This window comes from Oncorhynchus tshawytscha, linkage group LG09 (genome assembly GCF_018296145.1).
Source record: "Oncorhynchus tshawytscha isolate Ot180627B linkage group LG09, Otsh_v2.0, whole genome shotgun sequence".
NCBI classification, from domain to species: domain Eukaryota; kingdom Metazoa; phylum Chordata; class Actinopteri; order Salmoniformes; family Salmonidae; genus Oncorhynchus; species Oncorhynchus tshawytscha.
This window is the reverse complement of record NC_056437.1, coordinates 71,428,877-71,442,595: the sequence shown is the minus strand read 5'-3', so window position 1 is coordinate 71,442,595 and position 13,719 is coordinate 71,428,877. Positions and strand designations below refer to the sequence as shown.

Sequence of the window (13,719 nt, the reverse complement as noted above, 5' to 3'; positions counted from 1 at the left end):
CAGGAAGAACAGTTGAAACTGGAGCAGCAGCACGGCCAGGTGGACTGGGGAGAGCAAGGAGTCATCATGCCAGGTAGTCCTGAGGCATGGTGCTAGGGCTCAGGTCCTCTGAGAGAGAGAAAGAAAGAGAGAAAGAGAGAATTAGAGACAGCATACTTAAATTCACACAGGACACCGGATAAGACAGGAAGTACTCCAGATATAACAGACTGACCCTAGCCCCCGACACAAAACTACTGCAGCATAAATACTGGAGGCTGAGACAGGAGGGGTCAGGAGACACTGTGGCCCCATCCGATGATACCCCCGGACAGGGCCAAACAGGAAGTATATAACCCCACCCACTTTGCCAAAGCACAGCCCCCACACGACTAGAGGGATATCTTCATCCTGAGACAAGGCCGAGTATAGCCCACAAAGATCTCCGCCACAGCACAACCTGTGGGGGGGGGGGCAACCCAGACAGGAAGATCACGTCAGTGACTCAACCCACTCAAGTGACGCACCCCTCCTAGGGACGGCATGAAAGAGCACCAGTAAGCCAGTGGCTCAGCCCCTGTAATACGGTTAGAGGCAGAGAATCCCAGTGGAGAGGGGGGAACCGGCCAAGCAGAGACAGCAAGGGCGGTTCGTTGCTCCCGAGCCTTTCCGTTCACCTTCACACTCCTGGGCCAGACTACACTCAATCATATGACCCACTGAAGAGATGAGTCTTCAGTAAAGACTTAAAGGTTGAGACCGAGTCTGCGTCTCTCACATGGGTAGGCAGACCATTCCATAAAAATGGAGCTCTATGGGAGAAATGTTACGTAGGTGGAAAAAAGCTGTTCTTGAAACAGGCTTGATATGTTTGTCAAAAGAGAGATTAGGGTTCAGAGTAATGCCGAGGTCCTTCACAGTTTTATTTGAGACGACTGTACAACCATCAAGATTAATTGTCAGATTCAACAGAAGATCTCTTTGTTTCTTGGGACCTAAAACAAGCATCTCTGTTTTGTCCGAGTTTAAAAGTAGAAAGTTTGCAGCCATCCACTTCCTTATGTCTGAAACACAGGCTTCTAGCGAGGGCAATTTTGGGGCTTCACCATGTTTCATTGAAATGTACAGCTGTGTGTCATCCGCATAGCAGTGAAAGTTAACATTATGTTTTCGAATGACATCCCCAAGACGTAAAATATATAGTGAAAACAATAGTGGTCCTAAAACGGAACCTTGAGGAACACCGAAATTTACAGTTGATTTGTCAGAGGACAAACCATTCACAGAGACAAACTGATATCTTTCCAACAGATAAGATCTAAACCAGGGCAGAACTTGTCCATGTAGACCAATTTGGGTTTCCAATCTTCCAAAGAATGTGGTGATCGATGGTATCAAAAGCAGCACTAAGGTCTAGGAGCACGAGGACAGGTGCAGAGCCTCGGTCTGATGCCATTAAAAGGTAATTTACCACCTTCACAAGTGCAGTCTTAGTGCTATGATGGGGTCTAAAACCAGACTGAAGCATTTCATATACATTGTTTGTCTTCAGGAAGGCAGTGAGTTGCTGCGCAACAGCTTTTTCAAAAACATTTGAGAGGAATGGAAGATTCGATATAGGCCAATAGTTTTTTATATTTTCTGGGTCAAGGTTTGGCTTTTTCAAGAGAGGCTTTATTACTGCCACTTTTAGTGAGTTTGGTACACATCCGGTGGATAGAGAGCCATTTATTATGTTCAACATAAGAGGGCCAAGCACAGGAAGCAGCTCTTTCAGTAATTTAGTTGGAATAGGGTCCAGTATGCAGCTTGAAGGTTTAGAGGCCAGGATTATTTTCATCATTGTGTCAAGAGATATAGTACTAAAACACTTGAGTGTCTCTCTTGATCCTAGGTCCTGGCAGAATTGTGCAGACTCAGGACAACTGAGCTTTGGAGGAATACGTAGATTTAAAGAGGAGTCTATAATTGGCTTTCTAATCATCATGATCTTTTCCTCAAAGAAGTTCATTAATTTTTTACTGCTGAAGTGAAAGCCATCCTCACTTGTGGAATGCTGCTTTTTAGTTAGCTTTGCGACAGTATCAAAAATACATTTCGGATGGTTCTTATTTTCCTCAATTAAGTTGGACAAATAGGATGATCGAGCAGCAGTGAGGGCTCTTCGATACTGCACGGTACTGTCTTTCCAAGCTAGTCGGAAGACTTCCAGTTTGGTGTGGCGCCATTTCCATTCAAATTTCTGGAAGCTTGCTTCAGAGCTCGGTTATTTTCTGTAGACCAGGGAGCTAGTTTCTTATGACAAATGTTTTGAATTTTTAGGGGTGCAACTGCATCTAGGGTATTGCGCAAGGTTAAATTGAGTTCCTCAGTTAGGTGGTTAACTGATTTTTGTCCTCTGACATCCTTGGGTAGGCAGAGGGAGTCTGGAAGGGCATCATGGAATCTTTGTGTTGTGTGAGAATTTATAGCACAACTTTTGATGCTCCTTGGTTGGGGTCTGAGCAGATTATTTGTTGCAAATGTAATAAAATGGTGGTCTGACAGTCCAGGATTATGAGGAAAAACATTAAGATCCACAACATTTATTCCATGGGACAAAACTAGGTCCAGAGTATGACTGTGACAGTGAGTAGGTCCATAGATATGTTGGACAAAACCCACTGAGTCGATGATGCCTCCGAAAGCATTTTGGAGTGGGTCTGTGGACTTTTCCATGTGATTATTAAAATCACCAAAAATTAGAATATTATCTGCTATGACTACAAGGTCCGATAGGAATTCAGGGAACTCAGTGAGGAACACTGTTTAAGGCCCAGGAGGCCTGTAAACAGTAGCTATAAAAAGTGATTGAGTAGGCTGCATAGATTTCATGACTAGAAGCTCAAAAGACGAAAACTGCATTTTTTTTTTGTAAATTGAAATTTGCTATCGTAAATGTTAGCAACACCTCCGCCTTTGCGGGATGCACAGGGGATATGGTCACTAGTGTAACCAGGAGGAGAGGCCTCATTTAACACAGTAAATTCATCAGGCTTAAGCCATGCCCTCGCTTCATACCTGTCGCCAAACCCATTGGCTACAGGTTATCTACAAGTCTCTGCTAGGTAAAGCCCCACCCAATCTCAGCTCGCTGGTCACCATAGCAGCACCCACTCATAGCACATGCTCCAGCAGGTATATCTCACTGGTGACCCCCAAAGCCAATTCCTCCTTTGGTCACCTTTCCTTCCAGTTCTCTGCTGCCACTGACTGGAACGAACTGCAAAAATCACTAAAGCTGGAGATTCCTATCTCCCTCACTAGCTTTAAGAACCAGCTGTCAGAGCAGCTCACAGATCACTGCACCTGTTCATAGCCCATCTGTATACAGCCCATCTATCTACCTCATTCCATCTCTACTTGCACATCCATCTTTTGCACATCTACCATTCCAGTGTTAAATTGCCATATTGTAATTACTTCGCCACCATGGCCTATTTATTGCCTTAACTCCTTTATTTGACCTTATTTGCACTCACTGTATAAAGACTTTGTTTTATTTTTTTTCTACTGTATTATTGACTGTATGTTTTGTTCATTCCATGTGTAACTCTGTGTTGTATGTGTCGATCTGCTATGCTTTATCTTGGCCAGGTCGCAGATGCAAACGAGAACTTGTTCTCAACTAGCTTACCTGGTTAAATAAAGGTGAAATAAAAATAAATAAAATGTTTCAGTCAGGCCAATCACATCAAGACTATGAACAGTGTTTAGTTCTTTGACTATAACTGCCTGGTACAGTATATATATATATATACAGTATTTATTTTATCCAGTTGGATAAACACTCGAAACAGCCTACCCGACCGCTCGGAGGCATCCGCATGGTCCTAAAGCACATCGACGCCTCTTTTTGTGTCACATTCCAATTATAAAACTAGAGGGGCAAAAAGGCAAATTCAGAATTTTTGGGAGGCATGTCCCCCCCATCCCCAGTGAAAGTTGGGCCCCTGCTGGGTGGCAATGTTGCCAATGTTAATGGAATTTATGGTACACTTATGTTGTTAAATTTGTGTATGTGTGCTTGATCTCCCTGACCTTTCCGGTGATTGAACTACATGTTGCAGATCCATGAGAAGCTGAGACAGTACGAGCGCCAGAGTCCTACACCTGTCCTTCACAGCGCCGCCTCTTTGGCTGAGGATGTAAGTTCAACAAAGCACGCACGCATGCACACACACACTGCCGAAGTGTGAAGCACCCGTCCAATAGAGTCGGTCCTAGTGTGTTTGCTGAGACAGAGGAGCGGTAGAGGCAGGTAGTAAGGTATGTGGATTTATAGAGTTACAGTACAGTAATGTGTTGTGGTCTGAAAGTGCTGATTCATCTCAACGCTAATGAAACTCTCTCCACATCCTGCCTCTCCTCTCTCTCCTCACGCCAGTTAAGTGGAAAAGTGCTGAGCCATAACTCCTGGCTGCTTATTCTCCTGTGTGTGTATTTGTGTGTGCAAGCACACACTGTATATTGCTGCTTTAGGCAACAGCCGTACAACTCTACAGTATATATCTATATTTGTTGATTTTATTCTAGACTACTACTGCTAATAGTCTGCTACACTTTCAGTATATATCTGCTACATTTTTCAGTTATATCCCAAGCCCACACTGTTGGACACACAGATTTATTCCAGGTCAGAGGTCCTGGTCTGACTGACAGCTCTGTTGTGATTGGCAGGTGGCAGAGGAGCTGCAGAGTGGACCAATGAGTGTTGAGGAGAAGGAACTCCTACAGCTGTTGATGTCCCCCCATCTCAAGGTAAACAAAAAACCCATACACACATAGAGACCTGGTTATGGAAGGTGGGGTGGCTATTCATGCATCAATATGTATTGAATAGCTCGATCTATGTCAATCTCTATGTACACTGAGTATTCAAAGGTATTCCTAATATTTGGTATACTCAGAATCAATGGTGGAAGAAGTACCCAGTTGTCATACTTGAGTAAAAGTAAAGATACCTTAATAGGAAATGACTCAATTAAAAGTGAAAGTCACCCAGTAAAATACTACTTGAGTAAAAGTCTAGAAGTATTTGGTTTTAAATATACTTAAGTATCAAAAGTAAATTATTTCAAATTCCTTATATTAAGCAAAGCAGAAGGCCAAATTTTATAGTTTTTAAAAAGTTACAGATAGACAGGGACACACTCCAACTCAGACATAACTTATAAACGAAGCATGTATTTAGTGACTCCCCTAGATCAGAGGCAGTAGGGATGACCAGGGAGGTTCTCTTCATAGGTGTGTGAAAGTTTACCTGTCCTGCTAAGCATTCAAACTGTTACGAGTACTTTTGGATGTCAGGGAAAATGTATGGAGTAAAAAGTACATCATTTTCTTTATGAATGTATTAAAATACAGATACCCCAAAAACATTTTTTTAACTAGGCAAGTCAGTTAATAACAAATTCTTATTTTCAATGACGGCCTAGGAACAGTGGGTTAACTGCCTGTTCAGGGGCAGAACGACAGATTTGTACCTTGTCAGCTCGGGGATTTGAACTTGCAACCTTACGGTTATTAGCCCAACGCTCTAACCACTAGGCTACCCTGCCGCCCCGTACTACTTAAGTAGTACTTTAAAGTATTTTTACTTAAGTACTTTACACCACTGCCCAGAATGCAGTTCTGCAATTCTAACATTAATCCTTCTCTCTCTGCTATCTCCCATCAGGCAGTTTTGTCCGTTCATGACACGGTTGCTCAGAAGAACTTTGACCCCGTCTTGCCACCACTGCCTGACGACTTCGAGGACGAGCTGGAGGAGGAGTCAGTGAAGATCGTCAGACTGGTCAAGAACAAGGAACCACTGGTGAGCCATTGTAACAGAGAGGATGACAGGGGGATGGGGGAAAGAGATAAAATGGTAGAGGATGAGGGGATGAGGAGATACAGTGGGGAGAACAAGTATTTGATACACTGCCAATTTTGCAGGTTTTCCTACTTACAAAGCATGTAGAGGTCTGTAATTTTTATCATAGGTACACTTCAACTGTGAGAGACGGAATCTAAAACAAAAATCCAGAAAATCACATTGTATGATTTTTAAGTAATTAATTAGCATTTTATTGCATGACATAAGTATTTGATCACCTACCAACCAGTAAGAATTCCGTCTCTCACAGACCTGTTAGTTTTTCTTTAAGAAGCCCACCTGTTCCCCACTCATTATCTGTATACTCCAACCTCTCCACAATGGCAAAGACTCAGAGAGCTGTGTAAGGACATCAGGGATAAAATTGTAGACCTGCACAAGGCTGGGATGGGCTACAGGACAATAGGCAAGCAGCTTGGTGAGAAGGCAACAACTGTTGGCGCAATTATTAGAAAATGGAAGAAGTTCAAGATGACGGTCAATCACCCTCGGTCTGGGGCTCCATGCAAGATCTCACCTTGTGGGGCATCAATGATCATGAGGAAGGTGAGGGATCAGCCCAGAACTACACGGCAGGACCTGGTCAATGACCTGAAGTGAGCTGGGACCACAGTCTCAAAGAAAACCATTAGTTACACACTACGCCATCATGGATTAAAATCCTGCAGCGCACGCAAGGTCCCCCTGCTCAAGCCAGCGCATGTCCAGGCCCGTCTGAAGTTTGCCAATGACCATCTGGATGATCCAGAGGAGGAATGGGAGAAGGTCATGTGGTCTGATGAGACAAAAATAGAGCTTTTTGCTCTAAACTCCACTCGCCGTGTTTGGAGGAGGAAGAAGGATGAGTACAACCCCAAGAACACCATCCCAACAGTGAAGCATGGAGGTGGAAACATCATTCTATGGGGATGCTTTACTGCAAAGGGGACAGGACGACTGCACCATATTGAGGGGAGGATGGATGGGGCCATGTATCGCGAGATCTTGGCCAACAACCTCATTCCCTCAGTAAGAGCATTGAAGACGGGTCGTGGCTGGGTCTTCTAGCATGACAACGACCCGAAACACACAGCCAGGGCAACTAAGGAGTGGCTCCGTAAGAAGCATCTCAAGGTCCTGGAGTGGCCTAGCCAGTCTCCAGACCTGAACCCAATAGAAAATCTTTGGAGGGAGCTGAAAGTCCATATTACCCAGTGACAGCACCAAAACCTGAAGGATCTGGAGAAGGTCTGTATGGAGGAGTGGGCCAAAATCCCTGCTGCAGTGTGTGCAAACCTGGTCAAGAACTACAGGAAACGTATGATCTATGTAATTGCAAACAAAGGTTTCTGTACCAAATATTAAGTTCTGCTTTTCTGATGTATCAAATACTTATGTCATGCAATAAAATGCAAATTAATTACTTAAAAATCATACACTGTGATTTTCTGGATTTTTGTTTTAGATTCCGTCTCTCACAGTAAAAATGACAGACCTCTACATGCTTTGTAAGTAGGAAAACCTGCAAAATAGGCAGTGTATCAAATACTTGTTCTCCCCACTGTATATATGAAAGTGGGACTGGTGCTGTGTTGATTGATTGATCGTAAAGAAAGAAATAAAATAAGAGAAAAGAGATGGGAAGAATGAGGATACAACAATCCTGGGAGGAGGAAACGATCATCTCTCTGTTCCCAGGGGGCCACCATCAGACGGGATGAGACCACAGGGTCTGTGATCGTGGCCCGCATCATGAGGGGCGGGGCTGCAGACCGGAGTGGTGAGTGATTCAGTCCCATCCTGTCCCTCTCTGTGTCTAGTCTTAACCCATACTGTCTGATACGTCTTGATTCATCATCCCCTTCCTCTGGAACTTGCGCAGACAAGACAGGGAGTTTTTGTTGGTCTGTCAAATGAGATCTATGGACCGCTCAGATAATAGTACCAGACATAATATGTCTGAAGGCAAGGCTAACCGAGACGATGTAACTTAGACAAATAATCAGAAGTCTGAACACATATGACCTTCTATGCAGCGGTGTACTGTAGCCTAAAGCATGTCAGTGGATATACATTTTATTAGTAACATCCTGTATAGAAGCTACAGCTGGGAGGATCCTCCACTCATGATTCTGAGATGTTGCAGAGATTAAAGCAGCAGCATGGCGAGAGAGAGCGAGACGGTGGTAGACAGACAGACGAGGATCTCTGTGGTTAACAGGCTGTTTGAAGCCGTGTTCTGTCTTTCCCCTGAGAGCCAATCACATATCACACATTACACACTCTCTCCAACGAGCTGACCGCTGCTGTTACCATGGAAATACCACCTGCACATTGGGAGGGAGACGTGCGTTTCTTTATTATGTTCGGTGTGTGTTTAGTGTGTGTGTGTGTGGGGGGGGGGGTCAATAGAAAAAGGGGCATTACCATCTGTTTGTTTCTCTGTACAGTACATTATGTGCTTGTCTGTTTCTTCATATCATCCCTCTCTCCCTCTCTGCCCTCTCTGCCCTCCCTTCCTCGCTCCCTTTCTCCCTCTCTCCCTCTGTGCCCTCCCTCCCTCTCTCCCCTTCTCCCTCTCTGCCCTCCCTCCCTCTCTCCCTTTCTGTCCTCTCTTCGTCTCTCCCTCTCTGAGCAGTGATGAGATGAATTGATCCTATCGCTCATCCCTCTTTGTCAGGTTTCAATGATGTGACTGCAGTAGATCATGACTGAGGAGAGTGATACCACCACTCCCAAGCCCTATTGTCCATATCTCATCCCAGTTAATAGCGGTATGATAGATATAGTACACCTGCTACTGATACAGTGCTGTGCAAGATCTCCTCGATACACGATATGGTGTGCAACCCAAACGGCACCCTAATCCCTATACAGCCCACTACTTTTGACCAGATTCTATAGGCCCTGGTCAAAAGGAGTGCACTATATAGGGAATAGGAACCCAGGCATAGATCTCTACTTCAGCTCGCCTGTTGTCTCCCCTCACCACCTCCTCCCCTCCACCCAGGACTGGTCCATGTAGGAGACGAGCTACGGGAAGTCAACGGCATCTCCATCATTCACAAAAGACCTGATGAGATCAGTCAGCTTCTGGTGAGACTAGAGTAGAATACTTTATGTCTTCCTAATTTTTTAGACCACTAGCACCAACAGCACTGTTTTCCTTTGATTTATGTTGGCAATACATGCCATATCAACTCTGCTACGAAGATACAGTGGTTGAAATTGTGTTAAAAGTGTATTTCTGTGAAGCTAACATCCTGCTCCTCTCTGTGTGTTGCCATTCAGTCCCAGTCTCAGGGCTCCATCACCCTGAAGATAATCCCAGCCGTTAAGGAGGAGGACCATCTGAAGGAGAGCAAGGTGAGGAACACAACACAACGGTCTGGGCACGCTCAGTACAGACAAACACAGACACAGCTGCTCTGGAATTGAGGAAGGGTCAGAATACTGAACAGCCATGGTTCAGGCTCACACATACAGCAGTAGAGTCAATGGCAGACGAATTACAACAGTTTGTGCCAACATGCACTGAGATGTGTAGGTGTCATTTGAGACGTGTTTCAGATACACTACATGACCAAAGGTATGTGGACACCTGCTCGTCAAACATCTCATTTCAAAATCATGGTCATTAATATGGAGTTGGTCCCCCCTTTGCTGCTATAACAGCCTCCACACTTCTGGGAAGGCTTTCCACTAGATGTTGGAACGTTGCTGCGGGGACAAGAGCATTAGTGAGGTCGGGCACTGATTTTGGGCGATTGGGCCCGGCTTGCAGTCAGAGTTCGAATTCATCCTAAAGGTGTTTGATGAGGTTGAGGTTAGGTCTCTGTGCAGGCCAGTCAAGTTCTTCCACACCAATCTCGACAAATCACATCTGTATGGACCTTGCTTTTTGCATGGGGAATTGTCATGCTTAAACAGGAAAGGCCCTTCCCCAAACTGTTGCCGCAAAGTTGGAAGTACAGAATCGTCTAGAATGTCATTGTATGCTGCAGCGTTAAGATTTCCCCACACTGGAACTACGGGGCCTAGTCCGAACCAAGAAAAACAGCCCCTCACCATTATTCCTCCTCCACCAAACTTTACAGTTGGCACTATGCATTGGGATAGGTAGTGTTCACCTGGCATCCACCAAACCCAGATTTGTCCATAGGACTGCCAGATGGTGAAGTGTGATTCATCACTCCATAGAACTCCACTGCTCCAGAGTCCAATGGCGGTGAGCTTTACACCACTCCAGCCAACGCTTGGCATTGCGCATGGTGATCGCTTGTGTGGGGCTGCTCGGCCATGGAAACCCATTTCATGAAGCTCCAGACGAATAGTTTTGTGCTGACGTTGCTTCCAGAGGCAGTTTTGAACTCGGTAGTGAGTGTTGCAACTGAGGACAGACCATTTTTACACGCTACGTGTTTCAGCACTCGGCGGTCCCGTTCTGTGAGCTTGTGCGGCCAATCACTTCGTGGCTGAGCCGTTGTTGCTCCAAGATGTTTCCACTTCACAACAACAGCACTTACAGTTGGCCAGGGCAGCTCTAGCACGGCAGACATATGACAAACTGACTTGTTGGAAAGGTGGCATCCTATGACGGTGCCATATTGAAAGTCACAGAGCTCTTCAGTAAGGCCGTTCTACTGCCAATGTTTGTCTATAGAGATTGCATGGCTGTGTGCTTGATTTTATACACCTATCAGTACGGGGTGTGGCTGAAATTGTGAAATCCACTAATTTGAAGGGGTGTCCACATGTTTGTATATATAGTGTATGTTGTGTGCACATGTTGTTCATGCACACACACAGACACATGCACAGATAGACTGTGATTCTGAAATCTATTTGCAAAAGCATCACTTTCCCTCTCTCTAGTTTGAGGCGATCTGTCAATTATTTTCTATACATACCATATTATACTATACTATACTCAATCCAAGATGGCGTAGCAGTCAGACGTCTTGTCAGGCTCTGTGCGTAGTTAATCCGACCCTCCCTGCCTAGTCAACGCCATTTTACCTGCTGTTGTTGTGCTAGCTGATTAGCTGTTGTCTCACCTACTGTTTTAGCTACTGATTTAGCTAGCTCTCCCAATTCAACACCTGTGATTACTGTATGCCTCGCTGTATGTCTCTCTCAAATGTCAATATGCCTTGTATACTGTTGTTCAGGTTAGTTATCATTGTTTTAGTTTACAATGGAGCCCCTAGTTCCACTCTTCATACCCCTGATACCTCCTTTGTCCCACCTCCCACATATGCACCCATTACAACCAGCATGTCCAGTGATACAACCTCTCTCATCATCACCCAGTGCCTGGGCTTACCTCCGCTGTACCCGCACCCCACCATACCCCTGTCTGCGCATTATGCCCTGAATATATTCTACCATGCCCAGAAATCTGCTCCTTTTATTCTCTGTCCCCAACGCTCTAGGCGACCAGTTTTGATAGCCTTTAGCCGCACCCTCATTCTACTCCTCCTCTGTTCCGTGGGTGATGTGGAGGTAAACCCAGGCCCTGCATGTCCCCAGGCACCCTCATTTGTTGACTTCTGTGATCAAAAAGCCTTGGTTTCATGCATGTCAACATCAGAAGCCTCCTCCCTAAGTTTGTTTTACTCACTACTTTAGCACACTCTGCTAACCCTGATGTCCTTGCCGTGTCTGAATCCTGGATCAGGAAAGCCACCAAAAATTCTGAGATTTCCATACCCAACTATAACATTTTCCATCAAGATAGAACTGCCAAAGGGGGAGGAGTTAGCCTGCAAAGTAATGTCATACTTTCCAGGTCCATACCCAAACGGTTCGAACTACTAATTTTGAAAATTACTCTCTCCAGAAATAAGTCTCTCACTGTTGCCGCCTGCTACCGACCCCCCTCAGCTCCCAGCTGTGCCCTGGACACCATTTGTGAATTGATCGCCCCCCATCTAGCTTCAGAGTTTGTTCTGTTAGGTGACCTAAACTGGGATATGCTTAACACCCCGGCAGTCCTACAATCTAAGCTAGATGCCCTCAATCTCACACAAATCATCAAGGAACCCACCAGGTACAACCCTAAATCTGTAAACAAGGGCACCCTCATAGACGTCATCCTGACCAACTGGCCCTCCAAATACACCTCCGCTGTCTTCAACCAGGATCTCAGCGATCACTGCCTCATTGTCTGTATCCGCTACGGAGCCGCAGTCAAACGACCACCCCTCATCACTGCCAAACGCTCCCTAAAACACTTCTGTGAGCAGGCCTTTCTAATCGACCTGGCCCGGGTATCCTGGAAGGACATTGACCTCATCCCGTCAGTTGAGGATGCCTGGTCATTCTTTAAAAGTAACTTCCTCACCATTTTAGATAAGCATGCTCCGTTCAAAAAATGGAGAACTAAGAACAGATATAGCCCTTGGTTCACTCCAGACCTGACTGCCCTCGACCAGCACAAAAACATCCTGTGGCGGACTGCAATAGCATAGAATACTGCCCGCGATATGCAACTGTTCAGGGAAGTCAGGAACCAATACACGCAGCCAGTCAGGAAAGCTAAGGCCAGCTTCTTCAGGCAGAAGTTTGCATCCTGTAGCTCCAACTCCAAAAAGTTCTGGGACACTGTGAAGTCCATGGAGAACAAGAGCACCTCCTCCCAGCTGCCCACTGCACTGAGGCTAGGTAACACGGTCACCACCGATAAATCCATGATTATCGAAAACTTCAACAAGCATTTCTCAGCGGCTGGCCATGCCTTCCACCTGGCTACTCCAACCTCGGCCAACAGCTCCGCCCCCCCCCTGCGGGGGGCAGCTACTCGCCCAAGCCTCTCCAGGTTCTCCTTTACCCAAATCCAGATAGCAGATGTTCTGGAAGAGCTGCAAAACCTGGACCCGTACAAATCAGCTGGGCTTGACAATCTGGACCCTCTATTTCTGAAACTATCCGCCGCCATTGTCGCAACCCCTATTACCAGCCTGTTCAACCTCTCTTTCATATCGTCTGAGATCCCCAAGGATTGGAAAGCTGCCGCAGTCACCCCCCTCTTCAAAGGGGGAGACACCCTGGACCCAAACTGTTACAGTCCTATATCCATCCTGCACTGCCTATCTAAGGTCTTCGAAAGCCAAGTCAACAAACAGGTCACTGACCATCTCGAATCCCACCGTACCTTCTCCGCTGTGCAATCTGGTTTCCGAGCCGGTCACGGGTGCACCTCAGCCACGCTCAAGGTACTAAACGATATCATAACCGCCATCGATAAAAGACAGTACTGGGCAGCCGTCTTCATCGACCTTGCCAAGGCTTTCGACTCTGTCAATCACCATATTCTTATCGGCAGACTCAGTAGCCTCGGGTTTTTCGGATGACTGCCTTGCCTGGTTCACCAATTACTTTGCAATTGCAGACAGAGTTCAGTGTGTCAAATCGGAGGGCATGCTGTCCGGTCCTCTGGCAGTCTCTATGGGGGTGCCACAGGGTTCAATCCTCGGACCGACTCTTTTCTCTGTATATATCAATGATGTTGCTCTTGCTGCGGGCGATTCCCTGATCCACCTCTACGCAGACGACACCATTCTATATACTTCCGGCCCGTCCTTGGACACTGTGCTATCTAACCTCCAAACGAGCTTCAATGCCATACAGCACTCCTTCCGTGGCCTCCAACTGCTCTTAAACGCTAATAAAACCAAATGCATGCTTTTCAACCGTTCGCTGCCTGCACCCGCACGCCTGACCAGCATCACCACCCTGGATGTTCCGACCTTGAATATGTGGACATCTATAAGTACCTAGGTGTCTGGCTAGACTGTAAACTCTCCTTCCAGACTCATATCAAACATCTCCAATCGAAA

General features: G+C 45.9%; 1 protein-coding gene across 4 annotated transcripts in view; it reads left to right on the top strand.

Moving 5' to 3' along the window:
- The window catches only part of LOC112258587 (MAGUK p55 subfamily member 3), a 44,618-nt gene that overhangs the window by 19,234 nt on the left and 11,665 nt on the right, over positions 1–13,719 (top strand). For all 4 annotated transcript variants that reach the window (XM_024433044.2, XM_024433042.2, XM_024433043.2 and 1 more), the window contains exons 4-9: positions 4,089–4,166; positions 4,699–4,779; positions 5,699–5,836; positions 7,577–7,658; positions 8,889–8,974; positions 9,170–9,244. In XM_024433044.2, coding sequence (XP_024288812.1) covers positions 4,089–4,166; positions 4,699–4,779; positions 5,699–5,836; positions 7,577–7,658; positions 8,889–8,974; positions 9,170–9,244 — 540 coding nt within the window. The remainder of the gene's footprint in view (positions 1–4,088; positions 4,167–4,698; positions 4,780–5,698; positions 5,837–7,576; positions 7,659–8,888; positions 8,975–9,169; positions 9,245–13,719) is intronic.